This window comes from Phodopus roborovskii, unplaced genomic scaffold (genome assembly GCF_943737965.1).
Source record: "Phodopus roborovskii unplaced genomic scaffold, PHOROB, whole genome shotgun sequence".
Lineage (NCBI taxonomy): Eukaryota > Metazoa > Chordata > Mammalia > Rodentia > Cricetidae > Phodopus > Phodopus roborovskii.
This window is the reverse complement of record NW_026126410.1, coordinates 42,803,342-42,816,315: the sequence shown is the minus strand read 5'-3', so window position 1 is coordinate 42,816,315 and position 12,974 is coordinate 42,803,342. Positions and strand designations below refer to the sequence as shown.

Below are 12,974 nucleotides of genomic sequence, written 5' to 3'. Positions count from 1 at the left end.
TCCAAGCCTGGCTCCATCCCTGCTACAACCAGGGCAGCCCACATCCTGCAGTGAGGAGTAACCACCTCCTTGTCTGGAGCAGCATGTCCCCAGATGCCTCCACTGAAACGAGTCTTTCTCTGTCCCCAGCCAGATCCCAAATAAGACACGGAGACTTACTAGTCATGAAAACTTGGCCTTAGTTTAGCCTTGTTCCTAACTAGCTCTTACAACTTAACCCATTTATAGTAATCTGTGTTCTGTCACATGGCGTCACCTCTCTTCCACCTTGTACCTCCTGTTTCCTCTCTGTCTCCCAGCATCTCCTGTGAGCCTGGATTCTCCTCCTCATTGTTCCCCTCTCCAGAAATCTCGCCTGTTTCACCTGCCTAGCTGTTGGACACTCAACTTTCTGTCGCACCAGTCACAGCAAATACATGTTCACACAGTATACAGATACCCCACAACACTCCACGCTGGTCTTAGAACAAGCTAAGCAGACAACAGAGATGTCAGCAGCCCAGAAAAGGCAAGGCGGGAGTCGTGAGGCTAGGAAGGACTTATCTACTAAAGTTGATCCTTTCTAATCTTTGAAGTTAAGATGACTCCAAGGACAACCAGCAGCCCCCACAGAAGGACATAAAAGATGGAAATGAAAAGAGAGGAAGAAATGAAGTCTGAGAGAGTCAGTTTCGTGGTAGCTGCACAAAGCAAAGCGGGGTGGGGGGTAGGTGTGCCTGTTGGAGGATACGGAACACACCTGGAACCTAAGAGAAGAAAGCCTTGGCGGAGATGCTCAAGCCTCACGGCTACCTTTCAGAAGAGCTCACCACACACCAGGGGAAGCTGACAGAAAGCCGTCAGCTGTACCTGGAGAATCCTCCTCCTGGTGGCGGCTCAGATAGATCCTTGAGTACCTCTGAAGCAGGAAACACAGGCTTTTGCCCAGCATTCCTTACGTCCATTCCCTCGGTGGTTTTGGGGGCCTAGGGCACAGGGGCTGTGGCCACCGAGGTGCTGTGACAGCTCTTAGTTTTAAATTGACCAACTTCCTGCATGCTTTGAATTTCAAGAGGCTTTTCTGACGTGACACTTGACATGGTTGTATTTTCTCATGCGTGGTGGTGATGTTCATGCTTAAAGATGGAGTCACACCCTACAGAGTTATTTAGCAGAACTGATTGACAGTCACACTGACGTCAGTTTCTTTGCTAGCTAATACAGATCCAGGCATAGATGTAGAGGTATGATCCGTGCTTGTCTGCACATGTAGATTCGGAGAAGGTTCCCAGACCACGCAACCCAGATTGAGATAAAGGGCAAGTGCCATGGGCTATAGGTGACAGTGAGAATCCACTGCTCTGTTATTTTTGTTGTCCAGTTAAAATATTTTAAAAGGCACTTAAGTGCTTGACTGGCTACCTAGCAGGCCCTGGGATTCCTTCTGTCTCCATCTCTGCAAAACTGAGAACACAAGCGTATGCTCCCATGGCTGGCTTTTTTATGTGGGTGGTGGGGATTGAAACCAAGTCCTTGTGCTCACAGAGCAAGTGACTGCCATCTGACCTGCCCTCAGGGTTTATGAAATTAGCATACATTAATGTATTGGGCAATGCATTCCTTTGTGACATTTTACACAAACTTGACATGCACTGTCTTGTAACACAGCATCCTTCCCCTGCCTCTATTAAAGGCACAACAGCTAGCAGAGTGCTGTCTGGGATTCTTACCAGCCATGTGCACGCCAGCCCCTGCTCCCACACCAGATGATAAACTCTCCACATTGGACACTCAAGGGTCCCGTTGCAGCCTCCACCCCGGGTTGGGATGGTGTGGCATTTGAAGGGAGGCTGCAGAGGTGCCCACTTTGAGAATTCAGGCAATTTTTGTCATTTTTCATTATTATCATCATCATTTGAATATGTATATGTGTGTGTGTGCGGCACACACCTGCTACACACACCACATGTGTGGAGGTCAGAGGACAACTCATGGGAGTCAGCTCTCCTGCCAACCTGTAGGTTCTGGGTGTCGAACTCAGATCATTAAGTTTGGCAACAAGCACCCTGATCTACCTGTGACCACACTCCCAGACCCTGGCCCTTCTTTGCACACTAGTCCCAATCCTGGAGCTCCAGCTCCTCCCTTAGACACTACCTATACCCTGAGTCCCTTGTCATATGCCTAGAACTTTCTTTCTGAAGGCAGAATCTCGTATATCCTATGCTGAGATAACAGTCATGTGCCACCATGTGTGGCTACTTTTCCTATGGTGGTGAGTGAGACAGTATCATTCCAAGGAAGTGCCCGAAGCAACAAATTATCCTTCTCAGTCCCCTGTACTCTGGCCACAGATGCAAGAAGACAGGAATTCTTGGAAAACAAAAACAAAAACAATCACCCTACACTCAAAATGCTGCAATTTGAAACTGACCTTTAAGTGTATGTTCACTCTCCCCGTCCCCTTCTCCTCTCCCCCTCTCCCTCAGTGATGTCTCGGTGTCTCCTTACATAGTTCCAGGGCCTTGGGACCTGACTGGGATAGTACGCAGATAAAGAAAGCGGCAGATACAGAAGTACATGAATAAAGAAAAAGACAGACACAGACAGTCAGACAGAGAATCTGGGGTCTTGTGGGCTGAGCTGTCTGATAGTGGAAACTGCAGCCCTCTAGAAACCCACTGTGTTCATTATATATGGTTGGATTGACAGCAAAGGCCATTGCATAGAGCTGATGAGGAGCTGGGCTGTATGGTGTAGGACTGGGCCAAGGAGCGAGGTTTAGCTGATCTTGATGAGAAGTCTCTCTAAGGGAGCAGTGTGCCCCCCCCCCCCCGCCTCTGCCTCAGTCTGCATCCTCCTCTGCCTCTCTGGTTCTTCTCCATTAAACCCCCTCCTCCCCTTGTCAGCCTCCCAGACCTGACCCCCTCCAAAATCTCTCCTAATGTATGCTGCTTTCCACAATCTACTGCTCAAAGTTACTACAGAAAAGGGCTGCTTCCAAATCCTAATGGCAGAGGACATGGCGGCTACCTTGAGTTACTTTCTTAGAAAAACCAGTTTGTCAGCCAGCTGTGATCAGGTCAGCAGTCTTTTTGTGACCTCTGCTCCTGCTCTGACACCTTCCCTGCCAGACCTCCCCGTTTCTTTCTTCTTTCTGCTTCCCACTCCTTCCCCTGCTGGCCAGCCTAACTCGGGAGCTGCCACTCCCCTCCACACGGTTGTCTGGCTTGTTTTGTAGTTACTTTTCTTTCCTCTCTTTCCATCTAGGAGGCTTGTTTGAATATGTCTCTGCAGCCAACTACTTCGGGGAGATCATGGAGTGGTGCGGCTTTGCGCTGGCCAGCAGGTCCCTCCAGGCCGGAGTGTTTGCCCTGTTCACTTTCAGCGCACTATTCACCAGGGCGAAGCAGCATCACCAGTAAGTTTGGAAACGCATCTTGCAATCTGCAGCTTGCTCTTGGGCCTCAGCATCACAGCTTCCAGGCTAGACTTTCATAACCCTAGCAATGGTGTGAGCCGCTGATCCTGGCTGCTTACAGGAGAGAGCTGGAGGAGCAGGACCTGTTGCTTTGGGCGCAGGGAGGGGGTGGGTCCTCCCTTGTGTTGGCAGGTCGGAGTCTTCACGTGAACAGAGACTGACAGGAATTGATCAGAGTGTCAGGGACCATGCCTTTGACACTGTTCTGTTGCTGAGAAGCAGTGCCTCGACCAAGGCAACTGGGAACTTGCTTACACTCTCAGAGGTTTAATTCATTATCTTCCTGGCGGAGAGCATGGTGGCGTGCAGGCAGGCGCTGGAGAAGTAGCTGAGAGCCTGTCCTATCTGTAAGGGGTAGGAGACGCTGGGCGTGGCATGGGCTTTTGAAACCTCAGAGTTCACCCCCAGTAGCACAGTTCCTTTTACAAGGCCACACCTCCCAGTCCTTTCCTGTACTGCTATTCCCTGGTGACTAAGCAGTCAAGTACGTGAGCCTATGGGGGGGGGCATTCTTATTCAGACCACCACAACCTGAAAACCCCCAGAGCTGCTGAGAAAGGCAGAGGGCTGTAAAGAAATAAGGGCAAGTACCTGTGACAGAGGTGACTTACATTATCAAATGGCCAAAAAAACAGTCAGGGTAATGACCTAACTGCTTGCTGTCTATGGGATTGCCTAGTCTGTTGACATAACTTCACAGAGAGGAAAAGTAACTGCTTTGTCCCATTGGGATGGGAGAGACCGAGGCTGGAATAAATGGAGTCTGTGTTGGGCATTTGACAGGGCTTCCCCCTTCCTCCTAGTGATAGTTTAGATACTGCCCCTACACCTGCCTGCTGTTTCACCTCTCAGTGTATTCTGGGGACAAGTAGCAGCCTTTGTTTGCTTTCCTACTCTAGTTAAGTACCTCTAACTCTCCTGCATTCCCCCATCTCAGAGGTCAACACTTACTTCTGTCAGGGAATAGGGCGATGGCTGCTGCAGCATCGGCCTCATGCTAAGATGGGGCAGGGTCTTGTGGTGGCACAGGTCTCAAAGAGAAAGAACTCTCACAAGGTGACTCCTGGGACTGGTCCTGCAGGTTTTGATAACATTTTGGCAGGCAGTATATCTTGGGCCCTTCCTGCAGAACCATCTGTAGTAGCAGAGGGCCAGGTGGAATGGAGAATATTAGAAACCACTTTAGTATAGCCCAGAGTAGGCCAGCAATTACCCAAAATGTCCCACATCCAAGGCTGCTGTTGAGAGTGATGAACTCCGGATCTATTTTCAGGCATGTTGGTAGTTTTCAGAGTGGCTAGAACCACAGTGAGAGGTGCCTCTGAGAGAGAGACAGATACAGAGAGACAGAGAGGGAGGGAGATTAATCACTAATTGACGATTAGGTTAAAACAATAGTGGGCCTCACATAGGTGCTGTAATGTTGAACCCAGTGTCCAGTGAGTGTTACCCTCACGGTCATACCCTGGGCTGTTTACGATCAAACCTGTGGCCAGAACCAGCTGCCTCTAACTTTTTAGTGCCAAGGCCACTTAAGGGCCTGGTTCTCGGGGACAACAGCATCAGAGGAGCCTCTGCCCCCTTTCCCTTTTAGTGATTATTCCATCAGTATGAAGATGAGTTACAGTCAAAGGCCTTCCTTTTGTGTGGTTTCACTCCAAAGCACAGAGGAGACCAGATACTGGTTAGAGCTCACTGGGTGGGGTCTCCAGGTAATCCCCCTCCAGCCCCCCACCTCCCCACCTCCCGCCCCAGTTACAGGACATTCTGAGACAGCGTAAGGGGAGGAATAGTCCCCTTTTCATCTCTCTTACTACATTAGCATAGCCTCGGAGCATGTTCATTGAACACCCAGAAGATCAATGTATCAGCCTGGTACTCTTAGCTCCTGTGTAATATTTAGATAAATCTTGGACACTTCAGATAAAACCAAACACTTAAATAAATTTTGATTGTTTTTTTTTTTTTTTTTTTCTGAGTCAGTCCTGGTAATTGTTCTGAAGAGTAGACCTATAACTCTATTGATCTAAGCAGAGGTTTGATATCAGTTTGCTGAACTTTGACCTTTTGCACACTTTAGTTTCCTAGTAGGGTTACTATTGCTGTGATGAAACACCATGATGATCAAAGCAAGTTGGCAAGGAATTCCTGGAACTAGTCTGCCTATCTAAAGCGAGCTGGGGGAGGGGAGATGGAGAGATCTTGGGTCATAGTTACCTTTTGATTACTTGAGTTTCTTCATCCACCTGATTTGGGATGTCTAGTCTTGTCAGTCAGCAGGGAGCAGCTAGCACAGTCTGGTCTGTCCCCTGGAGAGGTCACATTTAGAAACAGGCTCTCCACACCTTTCCCATGGCTGAATGCTCTGCCTGCCCAGTTTCCTCCTTCAGTAAACAACACCAGCTCGGAGATAAGCCAAGAGCCACATTTGCTACCTCAAATCATCAGCCACTCTACCCCAACCTCATTCCCCTGTGTTCACAGAGCCAGACAGAGAGCCAGGTTCAGGAGGAGGCAGACAGACGCCAACTCCTTAGCACATTGCCGTACTAGGAGAGCCAGGGAACCAAGATTTGGCTGCCTCATTTTGGCGACCCATCCCCCTACAGCTCAGAAACAATTCTTGTCACCCAAGAGGGAAGAACCAGGGTACAGTCACAACCAGACTACAGTGAAACTAGATTCCGACAGTATAAACAGCCCCTTACACGACATCTGGGACTTACAACCGACTCTGCGTAGCCTCCACAGCACACATGGTTCATCTCATTGACTCAGGCCAGCTTTGCTATGCAGCTGCTGCTGTCCCTGGTGGTCATCCACAGTCCTGATTGCTTCCTGCAGCTTTATGTCACCAACAGTAGTACCGTGTGGGAGACCTACACATTACCTATGTCGGCTGCCAGCATGGCTTTCAGTTTGACCTCCTCAGGCCCATAGCCTCTGTGTACTGACACGCTCACAGAAGTCTTGCCTCAATGACACTGGTCTATTATTAATCATTGATCACTTGGATTCCATGCCATTGGAGTCTAAACACCTACTGTCCTTTCTCCCAGTGGGGGTGACGGCTCACCTGGGTTTCTACCACAGTAGGCATGGTTGGGGTATCCCCTAGCTTGGGGAGTCCTTGGAATACCAAGTGGGTCACGGGTACTTCTGATGCTTGTCAGTTTTCAGTCAGGCATACAGCTGTCTTCTGAAATCCCAGACGAGACCACAGGGAATGTGGGTGACAGGTGTTGTCTAGGGAATTGCCATGTCCATCTCCTGCCACAAGCAGTGAGTTGAATGACTGGGAAAGACAGGATGGGAAAAGTCTAAGGCTGGACATCTATTAAATGGACACTGCGTTGGGTGTTTGGGCATTTCTTGGGGTCCTGGGTCTCCCCCTTCCTTCTATTGGTCCTTTCTAGATACCCACCCCCTCTTCATGAAGCTTACTTTCACCTACCTGGCCTGCTCATATCCCACTAACTCTCCTTTAGTCAGAAATGGGGTTACTGTGGTGACTGAATTCTACCAGAAGGCAGAAAGTTCTGACCCCAGTCCCTGTGGACTCATGTGACTGCACAAGACGAGGTTATACTGGAACTAAGCCACCATAGTGAGGGTGCTTATTAAATGTGGAAAGCTGCAGAGTTGCATGCCCAGAAGAGAACAGCACGTGGAGAGACACGGATGGAGAGGCCAGACAGGTTGGGCCACCAGGAGCTGGTGGGCGAAGACCTTCAAAGGGAACGTTACGGTCACAACTATGGTTCAGGCTTGTGGGGGAGGATCTCATGCTGTTGGGTTCTGGCACTTTGTCAACATCTACAAAAAACCCAGACAGACTTCAGCCATTTTAAATGGACTGAGCCTTCAGGAAGTAAAGGCAGTGAGTTTGACCTGTGAAGGCCCCAGATTTCTCTGCTAGGTGGCCTGGAAGAAGAGTGGATGGAAACAGTGTCCTCTGTAACTTAAGAACACATAACCAGGCGCTGAACTGGGCCTCATGGAGTCCTATTGCTCAGCCCCAGGCAGAGAAAATGCACAGGGACCATGGCCTCTTATGCTGTCGACTCCTGGAGGCATGTTGCTATTCTATACACCTGCCGCATTTGATGGGATAAATGAGCAAGCATACTTTTGAAAACTGGATAGGGGGAAGACTGAACAAGAGGTGTTTGACTCCATCATGGATCACTTTCCTCTGACAAAACAGAGACAGAGAGAGAGTCCCTCTCAACATTCAAATGTGAAGTGTCCAGAAACGGGAAATAAATAATCCCTGAGTTTTCCAAATGAGAGCCTTTCTAATGAAAATCCCAAGACATTCTCTGTGTTGCCAGGGAAACCAGGGCCCCTCCACTGGATTCTCAATCTCATCGATAAACCAATTGAAAGGTGGCATCAGGAGGAGGCTGGAACACAGTCTTATTTGGGTTTGAGAGAAAACCATAGGGCAGACGAGGTGTGCATCATGGCAGCTGCTTGGGGGGGGAGGGGTGAGGAGGACATGAAGGACATGAAAAGAGACCAGCATGCAGAGGCAGTGGGAGCCAGTGAACAGCTTACATGGCCACAGACAGCTGCACAATGAAAGGAAGGAGAAAGTGCAAGGTGCCCGAGAAAACAGGCTCAGGCTTTGACCAGTATCTAAAAGAAAGAGAAGAAGAAAAAGGAAGTCACACTTTTAAACTCTGAAAAGCAGGACATAGAGCAGAGCTACGTGATGGTGTGACATCAGCAACTGCACCGAGGGCTGGATTTCTCAGAGGGGAAAGTATATTGTCTCATTAAGGGTTAATTATTGTTCCTGTCTCTTTTTTAATATGGCTTAGCTTTTCGTGAATGTGACTTCCTGAGGGTCCCTGGGCCCCATGACTAACAGGCCCGTTGGATGAACGTTTAACAAAGGAGTCAATAGTATGAATGTTCTATTCATTGGAGTAGATCAGAAAAGGTCCCACCCAAGGCCAGCCGTGGATTCCGTTCCTTTGACTAGGGGCAGATCACTTTCTTAATGGGCCTCAACAGATAACCTCAGTGGCCTCTACAGTAACATTTCGTCCCTTAAGAATAAGTACCTTTAAATTGCTTAGAAAGTCGGCCAGAGTTTGGGAGCAGTACATCCATCCACCATGAAGGAATTAGCATCTGAACTGGAGTTTCCATCAAACCTCACTGAGACACCCTAGGAGAGGCAAAAATACCTGAGCGTCCCCTTCTGGTCAGAGAACTGAAGACATGTCTTGCTTCCAACCAAGAAAGATGGCGGTTGGAGTCCCCGCCCTTAAACTGCCTAGCCAGTTTCTATCTCAGGTCTGCATTGACTGCAGAGGGCCTTCAGAGTTGGAAATGCTTTTGTCCTCAGTTCTTTAAGTCGATATTGGTGTGGGATGATTTTAAATCCCAAAGAGTAATTCAGTTCTGTGGAGGTATATTCAAAAACTATTGGCCTTACAAGCCAAGGACGAAAATAAATGTCCCTTTGCACACGGTCCTGTTATGTTACCTTGGCTGGTCTGGATTTGAAAATCCCATTGCCTCAGCCTCTCGAGTAGCAAAGAATACAGGCACATAATAATAGAGAATTAAAAAAAAAATAACCCAGTGGATCCAGCAACTAAACCATCAGATAAATTACTCAGAAGAAGACACTTCAAGGTGCAATTCCTAGCCTTGTGTTCACTGCAGTGTAGCAAAATAGCATTGACTTGTAACCGCTCTGTAATAGAGTAACTGCTCTGGAACTTCAGTTTATAAATGTCCCTATTGGTGGCTGTTGTAGTTTGCTAACAAGTGTACTCTTTTGAGAGTAAAACTTAAAGAGACTTAAGGGGAGACTGCCTACTCGGGGAGAATGAGCAGCCATACTTACTTAGCAAAGCACTGAATGTTTGACAGATCACAACTCTTCCTGAAGTGGCAGACTAGATTATAGACCTGTGCTTGTTCACACCAAACACCTGAGCCTGAAGATCAGCCATAGAGGAAACTGCCTGAAATAGTGTAATGTTTAACCTACTTATTAAGTTCCATGTCCCTTTTAAAACCTCCTAAGCGTGTCCTCGGGACATAATGATGGGATTTTTGCAGTAGTGACTCAGAAAAAGGAAGACAAGAAAGAATGTGTTTGTGGATTGCTGGCCATCCCCACTGTAGGCATAACTAACCTTAGTTTGCATTCTTAATCTGCCTCCCCCACTGACCTGCCTGTGTTGATGCATTGAAGATAAGTGTTTAGAGGGAAAGGCTGAATTGTGGACTTTACCCAATTGTATTTTTTGGTACATGTCAGTATCCCATCTAAAAGGAAAAGTGAATTATCCAGGCCACTTCTGAGATACACCTCAGACACTTAGAAGTATTTATAATGTGGATTTACTGCAGGGGGGGGGGGAAGGGAAGGGAAGAGATGAAAAGAAAAGAAGAGAAGAGAAAAGGAAAGAAAAGAAAAGAAAAGAAAAGAAAAGAGAGATCTTACAGCTGACAAGATGGCTTAGTAGGCTAAGGCGATTGCCACCAAGCCTGAGGATCTCTGAGTTCAATTCCAAGTACCCACATGGTAGAAAGAAAAAAGCCAATTCCCAGAAAGTTGTCTTCTGACCTCCACACATTTACTACAGTGTATGTGTGTATGTACACACACGCATACATGCACTCATGTGCATGCACACACACACACATACACACACACACACATTTTTTAAATACATTTTTTAAAAAGGCTAGGCATTTCTTGCATAATCATTGTCATTGCCATCTTCTAAGATGCTTAAATAGCAGAATGAATTGGTTTTTTAAGCCTTTTTTTTTTTTTTTTTTCTCATTTTAGGTGGTACCATGAGAAGTTTGAAGATTACCCCAAATCAAGAAAAATGCTAATTCCATTTGTGCTTTAACTGCTGTCAGTGGCATTGTCTTGGAAAATTTCCTTCCTTATGAGGCTCTCTAGGCACTTATAAATGATATGTTTCCCTTAATTCTCTAGTAGCACCATTGTTTCAGGAAGGCTGGTGGGGGGTTTAATCCCCCGGTAAAGGAGTAAATCAATCATAAACTAAGCCCACTGGGATCGGTTGCCAGGTCAGGAGTGAAGAACACTGGGTCATTGCAGCCAAAGTGTTTCTGGCTTTAAATGTGCCTCTTTAGGGTTTGGCTTTGTTTGTGTGTTTGTTTTTAAATTTTTTATTTCATTTTCAGTTTTTGCTTTTTTTTTCAAGGTAGAGTTTCAGTGTACAGCCCTGGCTGTCCTGGAACTAGCTCTGTAGACAAGGCTGGCCTTCAACTCACAGAGATCCACCTGCCTCTGGTTCCTGATTGCTGAGACCAAAGGTGTACACCACCACCCACTGTTTGTAAATTTTGAGACAAGGTCTCAGTGTAGACCAGGCTGGCCCTGAACTCACGGGGTTATATGAGGCCTCCTCAAGTAAAGGTGTGTTGGCCTCCCACCTCTCCAATGCTACCAAACCAGGCAGTGTCTCTGGGTTCTGTGTCACAAAAGTGTAAGAAACAACCAACCCTCCAAGGAATGCAGGCAGGCCAGCATCCTGCCTCCTCCGCAGATGGGTGTTTTGCCTGCTCAGCCCTGGCCACAGAAGCCTGGTGGTGTGGGGGTGGTCACAGCCCAGGAGAGATCACAGTCTGCTGTCCTTTGCTGCAGCTGCTGAACAGTGAACCCTTTGATCCCAGAGGCTGGGAAAAGGCCTGCACACTGAGCTCTCCAGGTAAAGTGCTCCTGTCAACACGCTGTGTCCCAAAGAGAGTGGAAGTATAGAGTGTATTCACTCACTCACTGGCCCTACTTTTGCCTTTTGTTCCTCCTTTGGGCTAGTCAGAACTAGAATTTTTTGTGTTTTTGTTTGTTTGTTTTTGTTTTGTTTTGTCTTGTTTTTCGAGACAGGGTTTCTCTGTGGCTTCGGAGCCTGTCCTGTCCTGGAACTTGCTCTTATAGACCTAGCCTCCTGGTCTACTCCCAGAGACCACCTTCCCCTGCTTTAATCCCTAATGGGAGTAAAGGCATGTGCCACCAGAACTAGAATTCTTTAAGGCATTTAAAAACACATATTGTTTTTTATCATTATAAAACAAAAATCTCAGAACAGAATCTCTTATTTTGAATGCACCCAAAGACCAATCATTGCACATCCCTGAAATCCAAGCACTAGGAGGGCTGAAGTGAAAGGACAGAAAATTCAGGGCTAGCCTGGGCTGTGTAGGAAGACCCTGTTTGGAAACAAACAAACAAAAAACCCAGTACCAATTGGTAATACTCCAAGGAGGCAGCTGCAGTGATAAAAGACCCCCTCCCCAGGCCTCTAGCCAGGACACTGGCTCCTCTATAGCTCTTTGTAGTCTGGGGACCAGTGGTGAAAAGCCGTCCCTACCAGACTGACCAGCACTGCCCCAAGGCAATGTTCTCTCTACTGCCCATTGTCCTCAGGGGAAGTGATGGGACAGTGTGCTCTCTGACCCCACTAAAGATGCTGCAGTGGACCTCCTGGTACACCTGACAGTGTGCATAGTGCCCACCCCCACACCTTTCCTACACGTACCACCTATTTTCCCTGTGTTCTTCCCAGCAGGGCTTCCTCAGCCCCTTGGCTCTCATAGACAAGCTACTCTCTGTGCCTCTGGTTTGCAGAATGACACAGAAAACTTCGTGGTGTGGCTGTTCCATTTTAATAATAAAAAGCAAAACAAACAAACAAAAGCAATGTTTAAAGGGGGAACCTTACCGTAAATCTGCCACCTTTCCCTTTATCTTCAAAACCCAAAGCACTAAACACTGTAGCTTTCCTCTCCATACTTCAGAAGCGGGCCTGCCTGGTGTGTCCTGGAAGGTTTACATGGAAGGAGGTACTTAGCGGAGATCCTGGGAATGTTTGCTGTGAACTTCAACCTCCGTTGAAGAAGGGCATGATGCCAGAATGGAATACAGGACTCTGGGTTGCCAGACAGATGCCCTGTCACTGAGCCACACGTTAGCCCTGTGGTGCATCTTTGTTCATGAAGGGCCAGGTTGCCCATGGGCTTGGTGCTTGTTTCCCCCACCCGCCAAGTGCGAGATCAATTTAGACGGAATCCTGTCCTAACATCACACTCTCCTTCATTACTTAAAACTCTTATGTAAACGGTGATTCTGTGATTATTAAGGAAGTTAATAAAACTACAGTTCTAAGTCCAGTTGTATTGTTTGTCTTGGTGGTTGGTTGGGACTATCATTACCAATTCAGCGTTCAGCCCCGAAAGCTGACCGATTTCCCAGTGTTGGGTGCATAAGTCATGGGAGCTTTTATGGTCTTAATTGAGGTCAATTGGTTTGTAACTGGGATAAAACGAAGCTACGGATGTTTGTGGCTTCACCATGTCGAGCTATGCTGCTAAATTACTTCAGGAAGTCCAGCTTTTCCCGTTGCCACCCTCATGGTTTCCAGTTTGGCAGCACTGGACGCCCCTTTTTTTTTTTTTTTTTTTTTTTTTTTTTGTTGTTGTTGTTGTTGTTGTCGTTTGCTGTGTATGT

At 47.4% G+C, this 12,974-nt stretch overlaps 1 protein-coding gene across 1 annotated transcript in view; it reads left to right on the top strand.

Annotated features, from left to right (window-relative positions):
• The window catches only part of Srd5a1 (steroid 5 alpha-reductase 1), a 31,744-nt gene extending 19,107 nt beyond the window's left edge, over nucleotides 1-12,637 (top strand). Inside the window, exons 4-5 of the mRNA XM_051182642.1 lie at nucleotides 3,250-3,400; nucleotides 10,284-12,637. Of these exons, the coding sequence (XP_051038599.1) occupies nucleotides 3,250-3,400; nucleotides 10,284-10,350 (218 nt within the window). The 3' untranslated portion in view covers nucleotides 10,351-12,637. The remainder of the gene's footprint in view (nucleotides 1-3,249; nucleotides 3,401-10,283) is intronic.
• The last annotated feature ends 337 nt before the right edge of the window (nucleotides 12,638-12,974 follow it).